Source organism: Pygocentrus nattereri, chromosome 3, assembly GCF_015220715.1.
Source record: "Pygocentrus nattereri isolate fPygNat1 chromosome 3, fPygNat1.pri, whole genome shotgun sequence".
NCBI lineage: Eukaryota > Metazoa > Chordata > Actinopteri > Characiformes > Serrasalmidae > Pygocentrus > Pygocentrus nattereri.
The window spans coordinates 7,464,444-7,480,105 of NC_051213.1; the positions used below are offsets into that span (position 1 = coordinate 7,464,444).

Consider the following 15,662-nt stretch of genomic DNA (forward strand, 5'->3'; position numbering starts at 1 on the left):
TGTTTATCTGATGATTGTTAATGACGCCTTTAGAGGGCGGCGGTGAGCGACGTTTGTTTATCTGATGATTGTTAATGACGCCTTTAGAGGCCGGCGGTGAGCGACGTTTGTTTATCTGATGATTGTTAATGACGCCTTTAGAGGCCGGCGGTGAGCGACGTTTGTTTATCTGATGATTGTTAATGACGCCTTTAGAGGGCGGCGGTGAGTGATGTTTGTTTATCTGATGATTGTTAATGACGCCTTTAGAGGCCGGCGGTGAGCGATGTTTGTTTATCTGATGATTGTTAATGACGCCTTTAGAGGCCGGCGGTGAGCGACGTTTGTTTATCTGATGATTGTTAATGACGCCTTTAGAGGGCGGCGGTGAGTGATGTTTGTTTATCTGATGATTGTTAATGACGCCTTTAGAGGGCGGCGGTGAGTGATGTTTGTTTATCTGATGATTGTTAATGACGCCTTTAGAGGGCGGCGGTGAGTGATGTTTGTTTATCTGATGTTTGTTAATGACGCCTTTAGAGGGCGGCGGTGAGTGATGTTTGTTTATCTGATGTTTGTTAATGACGCCTTTAGAGGGCGGCGGTGAGTGATGTTTGTTTATCTGATGATTGTTAATGACGCCTTTAGAGGGCGGCGGTGAGTGATGTTTGTTTATCTGATGATTGTTAATGACGCCTTTAGAGGGCGGCGGTGAGTGATGTTTGTTTATCTGATGATTGTTAATGACGCCTTTAGAGGGCGGCGGTGAGTGATGTTTGTTTATCTGATGATTGTTAATGACGCCTTTAGAGGGCGGCGGTGAGTGATGTTTGTTTATCTGATGATTGTTAATGACGCCTTTAGAGGGCGGCGGTGAGTGATGTTTGTTTATCTGATGATTGTTAATGACGCCTTTAGAGGGCGGCGGTGAGTGATGTTTGTTTATCTGATGATTGTTAATGACGCCTTTAGAGGGCGGCGGTGAGTGATGTTTGTTTATCTGATGATTGTTAATGACGCCTTTAGAGGGCGGCGGTGAGTGATGTTTGTTTATCTGATGATTGTTAATGACGCCTTTAGAGGGCGGCGGTGAGTGATGTTTGTTTATCTGATGATTGTTAATGACGCCTTTAGAGGGCGGCGGTGAGTGATGTTTGTTTATCTGATGATTGTTAATGACGCCTTTAGAGGGCGGCGGTGAGTGATGTTTGTTTATCTGATGATTGTTAATGACGCCTTTAGAGGGCGGCGGTGAGTGATGTTTGTTTATCTGATGTTTGTTAATGACGCCTTTAGAGGGCGGCGGTGAGTGATGTTTGTTTATCTGATGATTGTTAATGACGCCTTTAGAGGGCGGCGGTGAGTGATGTTTGTTTATCTGATGATTGTTAATGACGCCTTTAGAGGGCGGCGGTGAGTGATGTTTGTTTATCTGATGTTTGTTAATGACGCCTTTAGAGGGCGGCGGTGAGTGATGTTTGTTTATCTGATGATTGTTAATGACGCCTTTAGAGGGCGGCGGTGAGTGATGTTTGTTTATTTGATGTTTGTTAATGACGCCTTTAGAGGGCGGCGGTGAGTGATGTTTGTTTATTTGATGTTTGTTAATGACGCCTTTAGAGGGCGGCGGTGAGTGATGTTTGTTTATTTGATGTTTGTTAATGACGTCTTTAGAGGGTGGCGGTGAGTGATGTTTGTTTATCTGATGTTTGTTAATGACGCCTTTAGAGGGCGGCGGTGAGTGATGTTTGTTTATTTGATGTTTGTTAATGACGCCTTTAGAGGGCGGCGGTGAGTGATGTTTGTTTATTTGATGTTTTATAATGACGCCTTTAGAGGGCGGCGGTGAGTGATGTTTGTTTATTTGATGTTTGTTAATGACGCCTTTAGAGGGCGGCGGTGAGTGATGTTTGTTTATCTGATGTTTGTTAATGAGGCCTTTAGAGGGCGGCGGTGAGTGATGTTTGTTTATCTGATGTTTGTTAATGACGCCTTTAGAGGGCGGCGGTGAGTGATGTTTGTTTATTTGATGTTTGTTAATGACGCCTTTAGAGGGCGGCGGTGAGTGATGTTTGTTTATTTGATGTTTGTTAATGACGCCTTTAGAGGGCGGTGGTGAGTGACGTTTGTTTATCTGATGTTTGTTAATGACGCCTTTAGAGGGCGGCGGTGAGTGATGTTTGTTTATCTGATGTTTGTTAATGACGACTTTAGAGGGCGGCGGTGAGTGATGTTTGTTTATTTGATGTTTGTTAATGACGCCTTTAGAGGGCGGCGGTGAGTGACGTTTGTTTATTTGATGTTTGTTAATGACGCCTTTAGAGGGCGGCGGTGAGTGATGTTTGTTTATTTGATGTTTGTTAATGACGCCTTTAGAGGGCGGCGGTGAGTGACGTTTGTTTATTTGATGTTTGTTAATGAGGCCTTTAGAGGGCGGCGGTGAGTGATGTTTGTTTATTTGTTGGTGGCGAGTAATGTTTGTTTAACGCATGCATTACGTGTACGTCTTGCTACTGTTTTGTCTCGACTGAAAAATACCTGCTCATAAACGTGATGTGGTTACTAAGCTGCCATTGTGATGTTGCAAAGGCCTTCTTTAACTTAGCTGTGATATCATAACAAAATCACTGACCACCCAAAAGAGGTAGCCAAGTAAGGACCCACCAAACGTTTGTGCCTAGGAACCCTTAACTTGATGATCTAATCTGATCTTGCCTGTCTTTTCCCATTATGTCTGTGCTGCCCTGAGTGCTGTAACATTTACTGTAGTTGAAACACCAAGGCTAATGTGTTAGCGCCACCATGTGGTCTGGAATGGTAAAGCTGATATCTGATTAAACTCTGATGTACAGAATATCAGCCTGTTTTAAATGCTAAAACAAGAAAGAAAGAAAGACATTTGACAGAGATATTCCTTTAATCCTGTACCTGCTCAGGATCCTGAGAATCGCAGGCTCTCACCACAACAGCGCCGCCCTTCTGGCTGGGACGACCTTGTGCTACCAGACACTTATCAGTCAGCAGATTACGCAGCTGAGAGAAAAAGAGAATTAATTTTCCAGGTTAGTGTGAAGGATTCAGGTACACTATACAATACACTAACATTAAGTGCTAGTCAGTAACACCAACTGTATGAGATGTGTCCTTCATTATAAAGCTTTCAGCCCTACTTTTATAATAATCTAGTTCTTAGCTTTTAAATTGTCCTATTTTTAGTAATTAGTTCTTAGTTTTTTTATTTAGTTCTAATTTAATATCTAATTTTATAATCTAGTTCTTACAGTTTTATAGTTCTAATTTTATAATCTAGTTTATAGCTTTCATTTAGTGCTAATTTAATAATATACTCTAGCCCTTGAAGTTATTTAGTGTAATAATAATAATAATAATAATAATATTATAATTATAATCTATTTCTTTGTTTTAATTTTGCTCTAATTTTCTAATCTAATCCTTACAATTAGTTTAGCTAAAATAACACCTCTTAACCACCTACAAGTCTGCAGACAGTTTATAGTTAAATGTGTGTTAAAATGACCTCATGTATGTATGAGCAGCCGGCGATTTCACATACATTCATGGATTTAACTGACCAAAAATACTAGTTTAATGATCTGTAACCACATCAACTATGGGGTCAGCCTGTTCTGAGCCCCTGAGCTGCAACTCAGTTAAGAGCTCAGCCGAGCCTGGCACAGAATCAGTTTTTTCCCCCTTAACAATGGCAGAAACTTGGCTTAGCAAGATGTTAGCATCCCTTTACTGCGGTTTGATTGGTGGTTGTTGAAAACCACCACAGTATGGAATGTGACGCTTTCCTAAAGAGATTATCAGTGGGATTTCCAGCCCTGTGGAGGTGCGTGACATGTCGGAGTTACTGAGGTGAAATCTCCAGGTTTAAAACCACTGGTTTAGGTCATGTATGTGGTACACAGTCACAGAAAGTGCCTGAAATACACCTTTAACTGAAAGACTGCTTTAATTTGAGGCTCTGATTACCCAATATGTGGCAAGTACTCATTAACTTTAATTCTTAACAAGCATATAAATAAAATTATGTCTGTGGATTCAGGGCCTTTATGCCTTGATTCAGAGTAAAATCTGACACTTTACAGCACCCCCCCACCCCCTGCTCCGCCCCCCACCCCCCACCCCCCACCACACTGATTTACACAGTGGAAAAATACAGGTCACTACCCACGATTCTGGGCTTGCCTGCAGCACAGGGCACTGAACTGCTGTATCACACTGCCCCCTGCTGGCTGTCTGAGAGCATGTACTGCCTTTCATTTCCAGATTCATTTTCAAAAGACTTTTCCAGAAAACAGAGAAGGTTCCTGACACAGACACCAAGCTAAGTGAACATAGTTTCTTTTTAAACCACACAGTATTGTTGTTCATATTTAAAAGAAAAAAAGATAAACATTTATTTAAAAAACCAGCATTTCATAATTTGACCCCATGGTGGAGTTGAACGGTTTCTTGTAGGCATGGTCAGCTGTCTTCTCTCTCCATGGTATGTAAGGGTGGTGGGAGGAGGAGGTAAAACGAGATATTACTGGTTAATCTTTTCTCACCTGCTGGTGCTCTAATCAAAAATTAAAAGACGTTTAGAGGTGCATAAGGAGTGACTGTTTTAATGGATGATTACATGAAAACAAGAATTTTATCTTTCAAATGATGCATAATGAATGATGCTTACAGATGAAATCTGTCGATTTTTCAAAATTGTTGCTGTGCTACAATGTATGGACGAAAGTATTGAGACACCCCTCCTAATTACTGAGTTCAGATGTTTCAGCCACACCCGTTGCTGACAGGTGTATAAATTTAAGCACACAGCCTTGCAGTCTCAATAGTCAAACACTGGCAGTACAATGGGTTGAACTGATGAGCTCAGTGACAGCGCTGAGTCACAGGATACCACCTCTGCCACAAGTCAGTTCATGAAATTTCTGCCCTGGTAGATCTGCTATTAGTGTGAACTGGAAGCGTCTAGGAGCAACAACAGCTTAGCCACGAAGCGGTAGACCACACAAACTCACAGAGTCAGACTGCGGTGTCTATCCTCGGTTGAGTCACTAAAGAGATCCAAACTGGCCCTGGAAGCAACATTAGCAAAAGAACTGAGCATTAGGAGCTTCACAAAATGGGTTTACATGGCCAATCAGCCACACACAAGCCTAAGATCAAAATGCGCAATGCCAAATGTCGTGGGAAGCCAGTGGAAGCACATTATGCAGAGTGACTAATCTCGTTTCTCTATCTGGTGGACATTAGTATCTGACCACACAAATGCTCTTCTGGATAAATGGGCAGAATTCCCACAGACACACTCCAAAATCTTGCAGAAAGCTTCCCAGAAAAGTGGAAGTTGTTATAGCTGCAAAGAGGGGGCAACTCCATATGCATGTCCAGTGCCTATGGATTTAGAATGGGGTGTCATAAAAGCTCTTGTATGTGTAATGTGTAGGTGTTTCTGCACATATAGTGTAACTTCCTGTGGCAGCTTTCAGAGAAGATGGACTACAGCATTTAATTAGAGCATTACAAAGTGCACCTATATGGTAAGTGGACATGACAAAATGGACAATGAGTGTTAATTTATTTTATTTAAATTTTAACTGAACTGAAGTATTGTTGCCTTTTCTGCTGATATGCACTATATTTCCAAAAGTATTCGCTCGTCTGGCTTCACACACACATGAAATTGAGTGACATCCCATTCTTAATCCATAGGGTTTAATATGCTGTTGGCCCACCCTTTGCAGCTGAAACAGCTTCAACTCTTCTGGGAAGACTTCCCACAAGGATTAGGAGTGTTTTTGGGAATTTTTGATTGTTCTTCCAGAAGCGCATTTGTGAGGTCAAACACGGATGTTGGGCGAGAAGGCCTGGCTCACAGTCTCCGCTCTAATTCATCCCAAGGGTGGGTTGAGGTCAGGAGGTGCAGGCCAGACTGTTCCCACAAAGTTGGGAGCATGAAATTGCCCAAAATCTCTTGGTGCTGAAGCTTTAAGAGTTCCTTTCACTGGAACTAAGGGGCCAAGCCCAACTCCTGAAAAACAACCCCACACCATGATCCCCCCACCACCAAACTTTACCCTTGGCACAATGCAGTCAGACAAGTACTGTCTCCTGGCAACCGCCAAACCCAGACTCGTCCATCAGGTTGCCAGATGGAAAAGCGTGATTGATCACTCCAGAGAACACGTCTCCACTGCTCTAGAGTCCAGTGGCGGCGCTTTACACCACTGCATTCCACGCTTTGCATTGCGCTTGGTGATGTAAGTCTTGGATGCAGCTGCTCAGCCATGGAAACCCATTCCATGAAGCTCTCTACACTGTTCTTGAGCTGATCTGAAGGCCACATGAAGTTTGGAGGTCTGTAGTGATTGACTCTGCAGAAAGTTGGTGACCTCATCCGCTCTGTCATTTTACATGCCTGACCACTTGGCTGAGTTGCTGTCGTTCCCAATGGCTTCCACTTTGTTATAATCCCACTGACAGTTGACTGTGGAATATTTAGTAGTGAGGAAATTTCACGACTGGACTTGCTGCACAGGTGGCGTCCGATCACGGTACCACGCTGGAATTCACTGAGCTCCTGAGAGCGACCCATTCTTTCACTAATGTCTGTAGAAGCAGTCTGCAGGCCTAGGGGCTCGGCTTTATACACCTGTGGCCATGGAAGTGATTGGAACACCTGGATTCAATGATTTGGATGGGTGACTGAAAACTTCTGGCAATGAAGTGTGTCTGCTGTTTTTATTTTGCTTAAAATGGCCAGTGAGTGTCATATCATCGACATGACCAGGACCAGCTAGAGATATTTTGTCAATCTCCATTTTTTGTTGATTAAAATTTTTCTATGTCATTTCAACACACCAACTGTGCTTTACGTGTGTGAACATTTCATGATGAATGGACCAATAGCCAATAGAAATGCTCTAAAATCACTTGGAATAAAACCTCTTTACACAGACCCACATTGAAAGGTAAGAGCGTTTTTTCCTCTCTCCTGTAAAGTTACTGTTTTGGAGATTCTTGTTTTTCTTTGGACAGCAATGATGTTTCATTATTGTGTGGCTGTGCTGTTCCTGTGAGTGTGCCGGTGTAGTGTTACCCGTCCGCGTTGCAGCACTTTAGGTCTCTTCACACCGCGGTTCATGAAGACAGGAGGCTGGGGTTTGTTCTGAGGTGAGGACACCTGCATCTCCGGATAAATGTTGTCCAGGTACCACTTAAAGGAGTGACACTGTAGACGCTGACGGACAGCCAGGCGCTCACTAATGTCCCCATAGTCCCTGCTCCTCAGCTCTGGACGCAGAGCGAAGTACTGCTCCTGATAGGTACAAACACAAAACAGTATGAGAGGGTTGTAGTGCAGATTACTGCTCTTAAGTTTGGACATGCTTCTTTAAAATGATTTTTCATAGTCTTGCGCAGCCCATATCAAAGATTCTTCCTGTATTTTATTTTTTCCTCCTGCAGTCCATATTCGTAAGAAAGTTAGTTAATTTTTACATGATCATTATAAACAGGCTATTTTTATTCAGTTTTAAGTTTAGATATGGACCTCTTTAAAGTCATCAAGCTGCATCAGGACAAACGGGGGGCTATTCTAAAGAATCTAAAAGTAGAAGATAGTTTTAGTTTGTTTAACATTTTTTGGCCTCTATAATTTCATAGCATTGTAGCTAATTGCACATAAAACTAAAAATAAAAAAAAAAAAAAAAAAAAAAAAAAGACTTCTCTGAATAATCATTTTAATAATATTTTGTTTAACCAGATCCACCACAAGTGGGATACAGGAGTGCAGCCTGAACAAACTACTGCCCCCAATCAAATTAGTCCAAAGTCAGTGACCCTATACCTTAATAATGTTTATTTAATTGAAGAAATATTTAAACATAACATTCTGTCACTACCAAAACAAAACACTACTGGAATTTTACAGTTTCAGTTTCAGTAGTGGCTTTTTTAGGGATTATTTTACCTCATTTTGAGACCAACTTAAAACTCCTAGCCAGTACATGAGTAGCAATTACAGCTTTAAGCAGCTGTACACACATAAAATTATATCTTTTTCATAAAATACCAAAAAAAGTGTATACATGTCTTGGTAGTGAGAATTAATGTTCCTCAATAATTTCCAGATTTTGGGACACATTTACTTCAACATAACGGGATCTAACTGCTCACCATGTGGCCATAAAGTAACAGGGATGTGGTCTCATTTCTTGCTCTAAAACGCAGGATGTGGCTAAAAAAGGGATCCGCCTACAGATTAAACTCTGTTTTGGTGGTGACATGAAAAAGTGCAACAGTTAAAAAAAAAAAAAAAAGTTCAGTGAACAAAGTTTTTTTAATTAAAGAATAAAACTCATGATAAATCTAAATCAGCTTGACTTTAAAATAAATGAAAACAATAAAAAAAAGACATAAAAATGCAAAAAAAGTGTAAGTAGTTTTTTCACAAGTGTAAATTTAAGGGTTAGGGGTTTGGGACAGACACTTCCCTCCCAACACACACACACACACACACACACACACACACACACACACACACACACACAATAAATACTTAAATATACAAAATACTTATAAATAAAATAACTTACTACTATTTAAATTAATACACTGGATTTAAATAGATCATAACAAATATCTATATAAATATCTAAATATCAAAAGGTCTGAATACTGAAATTCTTTTTATTTTTCTGTGGAGCCACAATTTGAACTATTTCAGAAGAATGGTCCATATAGCAGATAAACATGACTTCATTTGGGCGCTTGTTGAAGGAAACTCCCACTACAAGGAAAGAGAGTGCATGGACATCTGGAGAACTGTACACTATACAGCTATACACTTCACTATATCTAAAAGCACATAAAAACCACAAAGAAACAGTATATTTCTTCAAATTCACCACCAAGTTTGCCACTTCATCACTGGCAAAAAAAGTGAAGGGTTGTTATCCATCACATCATTTAGATTCCCGAGTTGTAAACAAAACCTCCATCCAGGAATGGTGATTATCTGAGGCCAGCAGTAAGCTGGACGGGAGAATAACAAGCTCTTCTCGCAGACTCTGATCAGTCCACACTCAAGCTAATTGCCAGAAGAAGAAAGGAGACCACTGCCCACAATTCTGATTGGGGTGCTGAGGGAGACCATCAAAACACATCACTCACTGTTTGTGTATAAACAGCGTCCCAGCCAGCAGTACGTACACACCCACACCCACACCTCTCTGTTCAACTCAAGCTCTTTTTTTGTTTTCTCTCGAGTTGTGAAATGTGAGTGTGGCGCCATTAATCACACTCTAAGTGCTTGTCAGTCACCACGTATGAAACCTTGGCACTGGAAGGTTTTCACCATGGCAACTATCAGCAAGATTTCCACCCACATCAGTACTGGGAGAGTTTACTTAATGAACTCTTACTAGAACAACAGAGAGAGAGGAAGAGAAAACAGGACACAAGAATCCAGAACATCTGTCCTATCCATCTATAGTATGTGTGTCTGTCCGTCAGTCAGTCTGTCTCATTTTATATATATATATATATATATATATATATATATATATATATATATATATATATATATATATATATATATATATATATATATATACACACATACATACATACATACATACACATACATATATACACACACACACTGCACATACTGATCATTATGACCACCTCCTTGTTTCTACGTTCATTGTCCACTTTATCAGCTCCACTTACTGTATAGCTGCACTTTGTAGTTCTACAGTTACAGACTGTAGTCCATCTGTTTCTCTGATACTTTGTTACCCCCTTTTACCCTGTTTTTCAGTGGTCAGGACCCCCACGGACCCTCACAGAGCAGGTACTATCAGGGTGGTGGATCATTCTCAGCACTGCAGTAACACTGACATGGTGGTAGTGTGTGTTGTACTGGTACGAGTGGATCAGACACAGCACTGCTGCTGGAGTTCTCAGTAGTAGAGTGCTTGAAAATTTCTACAAACAATTACTACGATTTTTCTTGTAAAATAAAAAAGCATATATACATACATGGTCTGCTGCAGCTTAGCTTCTAGCTTACATACATTTTAAGCAATAATGGATCTAAAGCAGAAAAGCTTTAATGAAAACCAAATATTAAAAAGCTTTACATCATTTTGCAAGATGTCTAGAGTTAAATTAGTCCTCTCAACTTCTCACAGTTCTTTCTCAAATGTCTGTTCCCCCTTGATAACTGATGTCAACAGCCAATCTAAGGTGCACCTCTTGTCTAAGATGCACCTCACGCACACAAGTTCATACAGCAATTTAAAATAAATAAATAAATAAATAAATAAAACCAGACACATCCCAAACTAAACTGCCATGTCTGGCCAGTTACAGAACTCATGCTGTACATACTGAGATTTGAGCTTGGCCTAATAATGCAGCCCATAAACTCCATGCTGCAGCTGCACTGCTATAACCTATTGATGTTTTAATGCTTTCAGAGCAGCCATCAGGTCCTGAGCAACGTAACAGAACCCTAAAAGCATTCGCTAAGTAGAATAGCATATCCACAACGAACTCAGTGAGTCAATAGAAATTTGGTCACTGTAAAACGCACCAGGTTTAAAGAGCTGGGTAGAAAGTGTGATGGTTCAGTAACGTCTGGCTGCAGGATATAACCAGCAGAGGTCCATATCATCAGTCAGAGCAAAACCTCTAAAAAAAGTAACTTTACAGGACAAGGAGGGAAAAAAAAAACAACAATATTACATTTTAATGTAAGTTGAGAAGTTTTAAATTGAAATCTATTGTATAAGACATTCTATTAATTGCAATTAAAAAAAAGCTTTTCTGTTTTTTTTAAGATTGTAAAAAAAAAAAAAGGGAAAAATAACTTTTAAAGTATAAAAAGGGGGAGAGGTATGGGTGTATGAATTATACGATGTATGAATGGATTTATAATTGTAAATAAACACGCATGGAATTGTATGTTGTCGTTTAGCAATATTTCCGTCATTCTGTCTGGTCCATTTGTCATGAAATTTTGATACAGTGTAAAAAACTAATGTTTTCAATTTATTAAATAAATAAATAAATAAATAAAATGGAGATGTAGAGCCCATTTTATGTGCTAAGAGATTCTGCCCAATCAAAATGTCCACCCTGTGGCCTCCAGAATCACAGAGTTAGGACCTACATTCTGTGGCATTCACAGAAGTGCTCAACATCATCATGTTAAATCTGCAAGGCTGCACAGTCGCAAGTGTATAAACAAAATGCTATAATATACATGCAACAAGTCCAGTCATGAAATTTCCTCACTACTAAATATTCCACAGTCCACTGTCAGTGGGATTATAACAAAGTGGAAGTGATTGGGAACGACAGCAACTCAGCCACGAAGTGGTCGGCCACGTAAAATGACAGAGCGGGGTCAGCGGATGCTGAGGGGCATAGTGCGCAGAGGTCACCAACTTTCTGCAGAGTCAATCACTACAGACCTCCAAACTTCATGTGGCCTTCAGATCAGCTTGAGAACAGCGTAGAGAGCTTCATGGAATGGGTTTCCATGGCCGGGCAGCTGCATCCAAGCCTTACATCACCAAGTGCAATGCAAAGTGTGGAATGCAGTGGTGTAAAGCGCCGCCACTGGACTCTAGAGCAGTGGAGACGTGTTCTCTGGAGTGACCAATCACGCTTCTCCGTCTGACCATCCGATGGACGAGTCTGGGTTTGGCACACTCCTAACCCTTGTGGAAAGCCTTCCCAGAAGAGAAGAGTTGAAGCTGTTATAGCTGCAAAGGGTGGGCCGACATCATATTAAACCCAATGGATTAAGAATGGGATCTCACTCAAGTTCATATGCGGGCGAAGGCAGACGTTATATATATATATATATATATATATATATATATATATATATATATATATATATATATATATATATATATATATATATATATATATATATATATATATATAATTTTTTTCGAACTCATTTTGTCATCAGATGTTTTTCCTTAGGAATTTTGAGTAACTCTACGAACAAAGTCTCTTGAAGCCTACATCTTCTACCACATTTGTGCTTGTATGTAGATGATCATAAGAGAATGTATTTTAAAGGTATTGTTGGTGTTTTGTCCAGTCTCGTTTTGTAGAGAGAGAGAAAAAAAAAAACGGTATCGGTGAGTTAGGAGCCATGGTGTTGGGACCATCATTGGGGAAAATCAGGCCCACATTATTGGCTTTTTTTTCCTCATCTTTTTAATTTTCCAACAGCAAAAACAGCAGAAAAAAGTCAGAGATGCAAACTTGAAAGTGTCCATAAAGAATGTTAATCAAATATAAACATAATTCATTACTCAGCCATTTTTGCTTTACGTTTACTCATGGCAAAATGACAGTAGCCACTCTAAGGGTTAAGCTCATGTCCTGAATACGGCCAAAAACTTTTACATACTTGGTTTAGCAGCTGACAGTCCATGACTGAGGTGTCCTTGAGGCACCTAACCCCGAACTGCCCCCCGGGTGCTGCAGATAGGGCTGCCCACCCCACCGGGCAAGTGTGCTCACTGCCACTAGTGTGTGTGTGTGTTCACTAGTGTGTATTTGGTGTTTCACTGCACAGATGGGTTAAATGCAGAGGTGAAATTTCCCTGTTATGGGACTAATAAGGGTTTCTTCATCTTAACCTGTGTGTGTGTGTCTGTTGCGACAGAATCTGTCTCTCTTTCTCACCCAAACTGTGCCGTGATGAACCCTCAGCCTTTTCACGAGATGCAACCACAGCACTTACATGCTGACAGGCAAGCAGGGCGACACAATGAGTAACCTGCCACTCTACAAATGTGTCAGAGAGTAACCATGTCAGAAGTCACGTCTGGAACTCCCAGTGCTCTCTAAAATCAGCTTCATTGTATTTTAGTGTTTATTCACTGGCCGTTTTAGCACATGCAACATTAATTAATCCTTAATGGTTTAATGAAACATTAAGGTAAATGTAGATGTAGGTAGTAAATGATATTTCAGACTTGATATCCTTCAGTTATAAGCAAGTTTACAGCATTGCAGTAGTTAGAAATACCTTTGGCTTTATCAAGAGAGCCATCTGTGGAACTTTCCATTTGAAAGCTGTATCTGAATGAGAAAGTTACAATAACACAGGTAATCTTAGTCACATACAGCATGTTAGCAGCTGAGCTTCAGGGCGGAGCTATGGATGGTTAGACGAGTCAAACCAGGAAAACATTTACATTTACATTAACATCATTTAGCAGACGCTCTCATCCAGAGCGACTTACAAGACGTGCTTTGTCTATCTAGAGAAAGTCTCTTTGCTAGTTACCAACAGGTTAGAGAGAAAGACAGTCCTGAGCTCAGATACTGCTAGAAACAAAAGCCACTGGAGATACAGAGAAAAGGAGCAGAGTTGAGCAAAGAACTCTGTGCAATACAATACACTACAATAAACTACAATACACAGTGCAATACAGTAAAATATAATATCTAAGTGCAGCACAATATACTGCAAACAATACTTAATTCAGAGCTTATTTAAGCTCAGTGTAAAGAGACGTGTCTTCAGTGAGTTTGAAGACAGTGAGAGACTCTGCTGTACGGACGGCCAGTGGGAGTTCCTTCCCCCACCTGGGCGCCAGTACAGAGAACAGTCTCAACGCTTGTCTTCCACGCGCCTTGAAGGACGGCGGGTCAAGCTGAGCTGTACTCGAAGCTCGAAAGGCTTGTGGTACAGTTCGAGAAAACACAATATCGGCAATAAAAAAAAGATTATCACATAACACAATCTTATTAACTAGTTACAAAGGTAAATATGGTATCAGCCGAGTTTACAATCTGCACTTTCCACAGAAAAAGGCATTTCCAAACATTTTCCCAGGAGACTCAACTAAAAACTGAACTAAGAATCATGTGTTTACATTTTATAAAATCCCCAAACAACATTTTTGTAATTCTCTGACTCATTTGACTCCTGTTTGCTATCATACAACATGCCTACTTATCAACTGAACTTGTTCTCCCTACAGATGTTAAAGGAATGTTTGCCTTTAAAGGAACCCTGTTTGTTCCACTCCCGCACCCTAAGGCATTCTATTCTGGGGTCTTATCAGCACTGACCTTGTACTCGTCCATCCAGACGTGGGCCAGACGCAGGGAATTGTGAGCCATTGTGTCCTGGCCGCCGGGCGAGCCGTAAGGCCGGCGCTTGCGGAAGATGTGGCCAACTCTGGAGCAGGGAATGATCAGCAGCTGACCTCCACACATCCAGATCTGAAACAGACAGAACACACAAACACGGTCTGCTAACTCATTAACTCAAGCATTCATGAGTTCTGCAGTCACCCCAGCACAAGGAGGTCAGAATGTCTTTCTAAACACAAAAACACTTGGTCTACAGCTGAAGGTCACTAATAAGCGTGACCGTGGTCCGAGTCCAGACCCAGACTCTGTGCGGTCCTGAACCTATAACTGACAAACTGACAGGGTGGTCCTATTTTAATCGGCACAGCTTTACTAGCCTTTAGGGTACAGCTTTAGTGGCTGGCTAGACCCACAGACCAATCGCATGCGTTGTAAATATCGCACGTTACGCTACTCAGCCAATCAGATCTGTGCATTACAATGAGCACTGAGACTTAAGTGAGTGACGCACACACAGTGGAGGGATGAGGGGAGAAAGCGGTCGGAGAAGAAAGTGAGTCAGAGGGAAGTCATTTCATATGACGTGCTCTAAAAAGAGAAAACCGAGTGAAAATAAATAAATAAATAAAAGGCTGAAATCTGACTCAATTGTACTTCAGTTGTTGCCAGTATGAGATGTTGATATACCTCCTAGGCTACTTCAGTAAACAGTATATGGCACTGAACCATGATGCAAGTTAGACATTATGAGGCTCTGGACCTTTGCTTGAGGAAATTTTCTCAGACTGGATCTTATTAAAAATACCTCTGGTCTACAGGCTTGATAAGCTGACTGACAACAGTATCGGGAACTGCTGACACAGTAGATTGTCTATACCATCACAAACTGAGTGATGGCATAATTTGTACAGTCAATACAATCATAAATATATAAGGCTCACAAAAACATAATACAGTGGTCTACGCGTTAAACAAACGGCTTTAGTCATTTTAAAAATCAAAAATGATACTAAATCATCAAATGATGATGGCCAAGCATCACAATTTGACAAGGCTGCACTGTAGATCATCTCACAAGCCTTATAAACGCTTCCCCAAAAGCAAAAGATAAGCTGCTAATATTAACAATCCTCCTCCAGGCAGTGGGAACCTACAGTTCAGCTCTCCCAAAACAATCATGGAGAAATACCTCGGCCTTGGCCAGCGTTTGTGTTGGGATGTTTATTAGTGCTCAAGCTGGAAAGCCAGTTTGGACTCAATGAGGGGGAGCGGTTAGCTAAGTGAACCAAGACACAAGTAAACTGGAGAATTTCAGCTCCGGATGAGTATCTGGCATGCCGAGCAAATGGTGTGTGTGTGTGTGTGTGTGTGTGTGTGTGTGTTTGTGTGTGTGTGTGTGTGTGTGTGTGTGTGTGTGTGTGTGTGTTTTCATACATTTTCAGGATGAAATTCAGCATATTTTGGGCGTATTGTAATTGCATATAGATAATTGCATACATTTTGCATATAA

At 40.8% G+C, this 15,662-nt stretch overlaps 1 protein-coding gene across 1 annotated transcript in view; it reads right to left on the reverse strand.

Moving 5' to 3' along the window:
- The window catches only part of galnt11 (UDP-N-acetyl-alpha-D-galactosamine:polypeptide N-acetylgalactosaminyltransferase 11 (GalNAc-T11)), a 42,727-nt gene that overhangs the window by 3,491 nt on the left and 23,574 nt on the right, over nt 1-15,662 (reverse strand). Inside the window, exons 8-10 of the mRNA XM_017705554.2 lie at nt 14,129-14,281; nt 7,106-7,324; nt 2,908-3,012 (exon numbers count right to left, since the gene is read on the reverse strand). Coding sequence (XP_017561043.1) covers nt 2,908-3,012; nt 7,106-7,324; nt 14,129-14,281 — 477 coding nt within the window. The remainder of the gene's footprint in view (nt 1-2,907; nt 3,013-7,105; nt 7,325-14,128; nt 14,282-15,662) is intronic.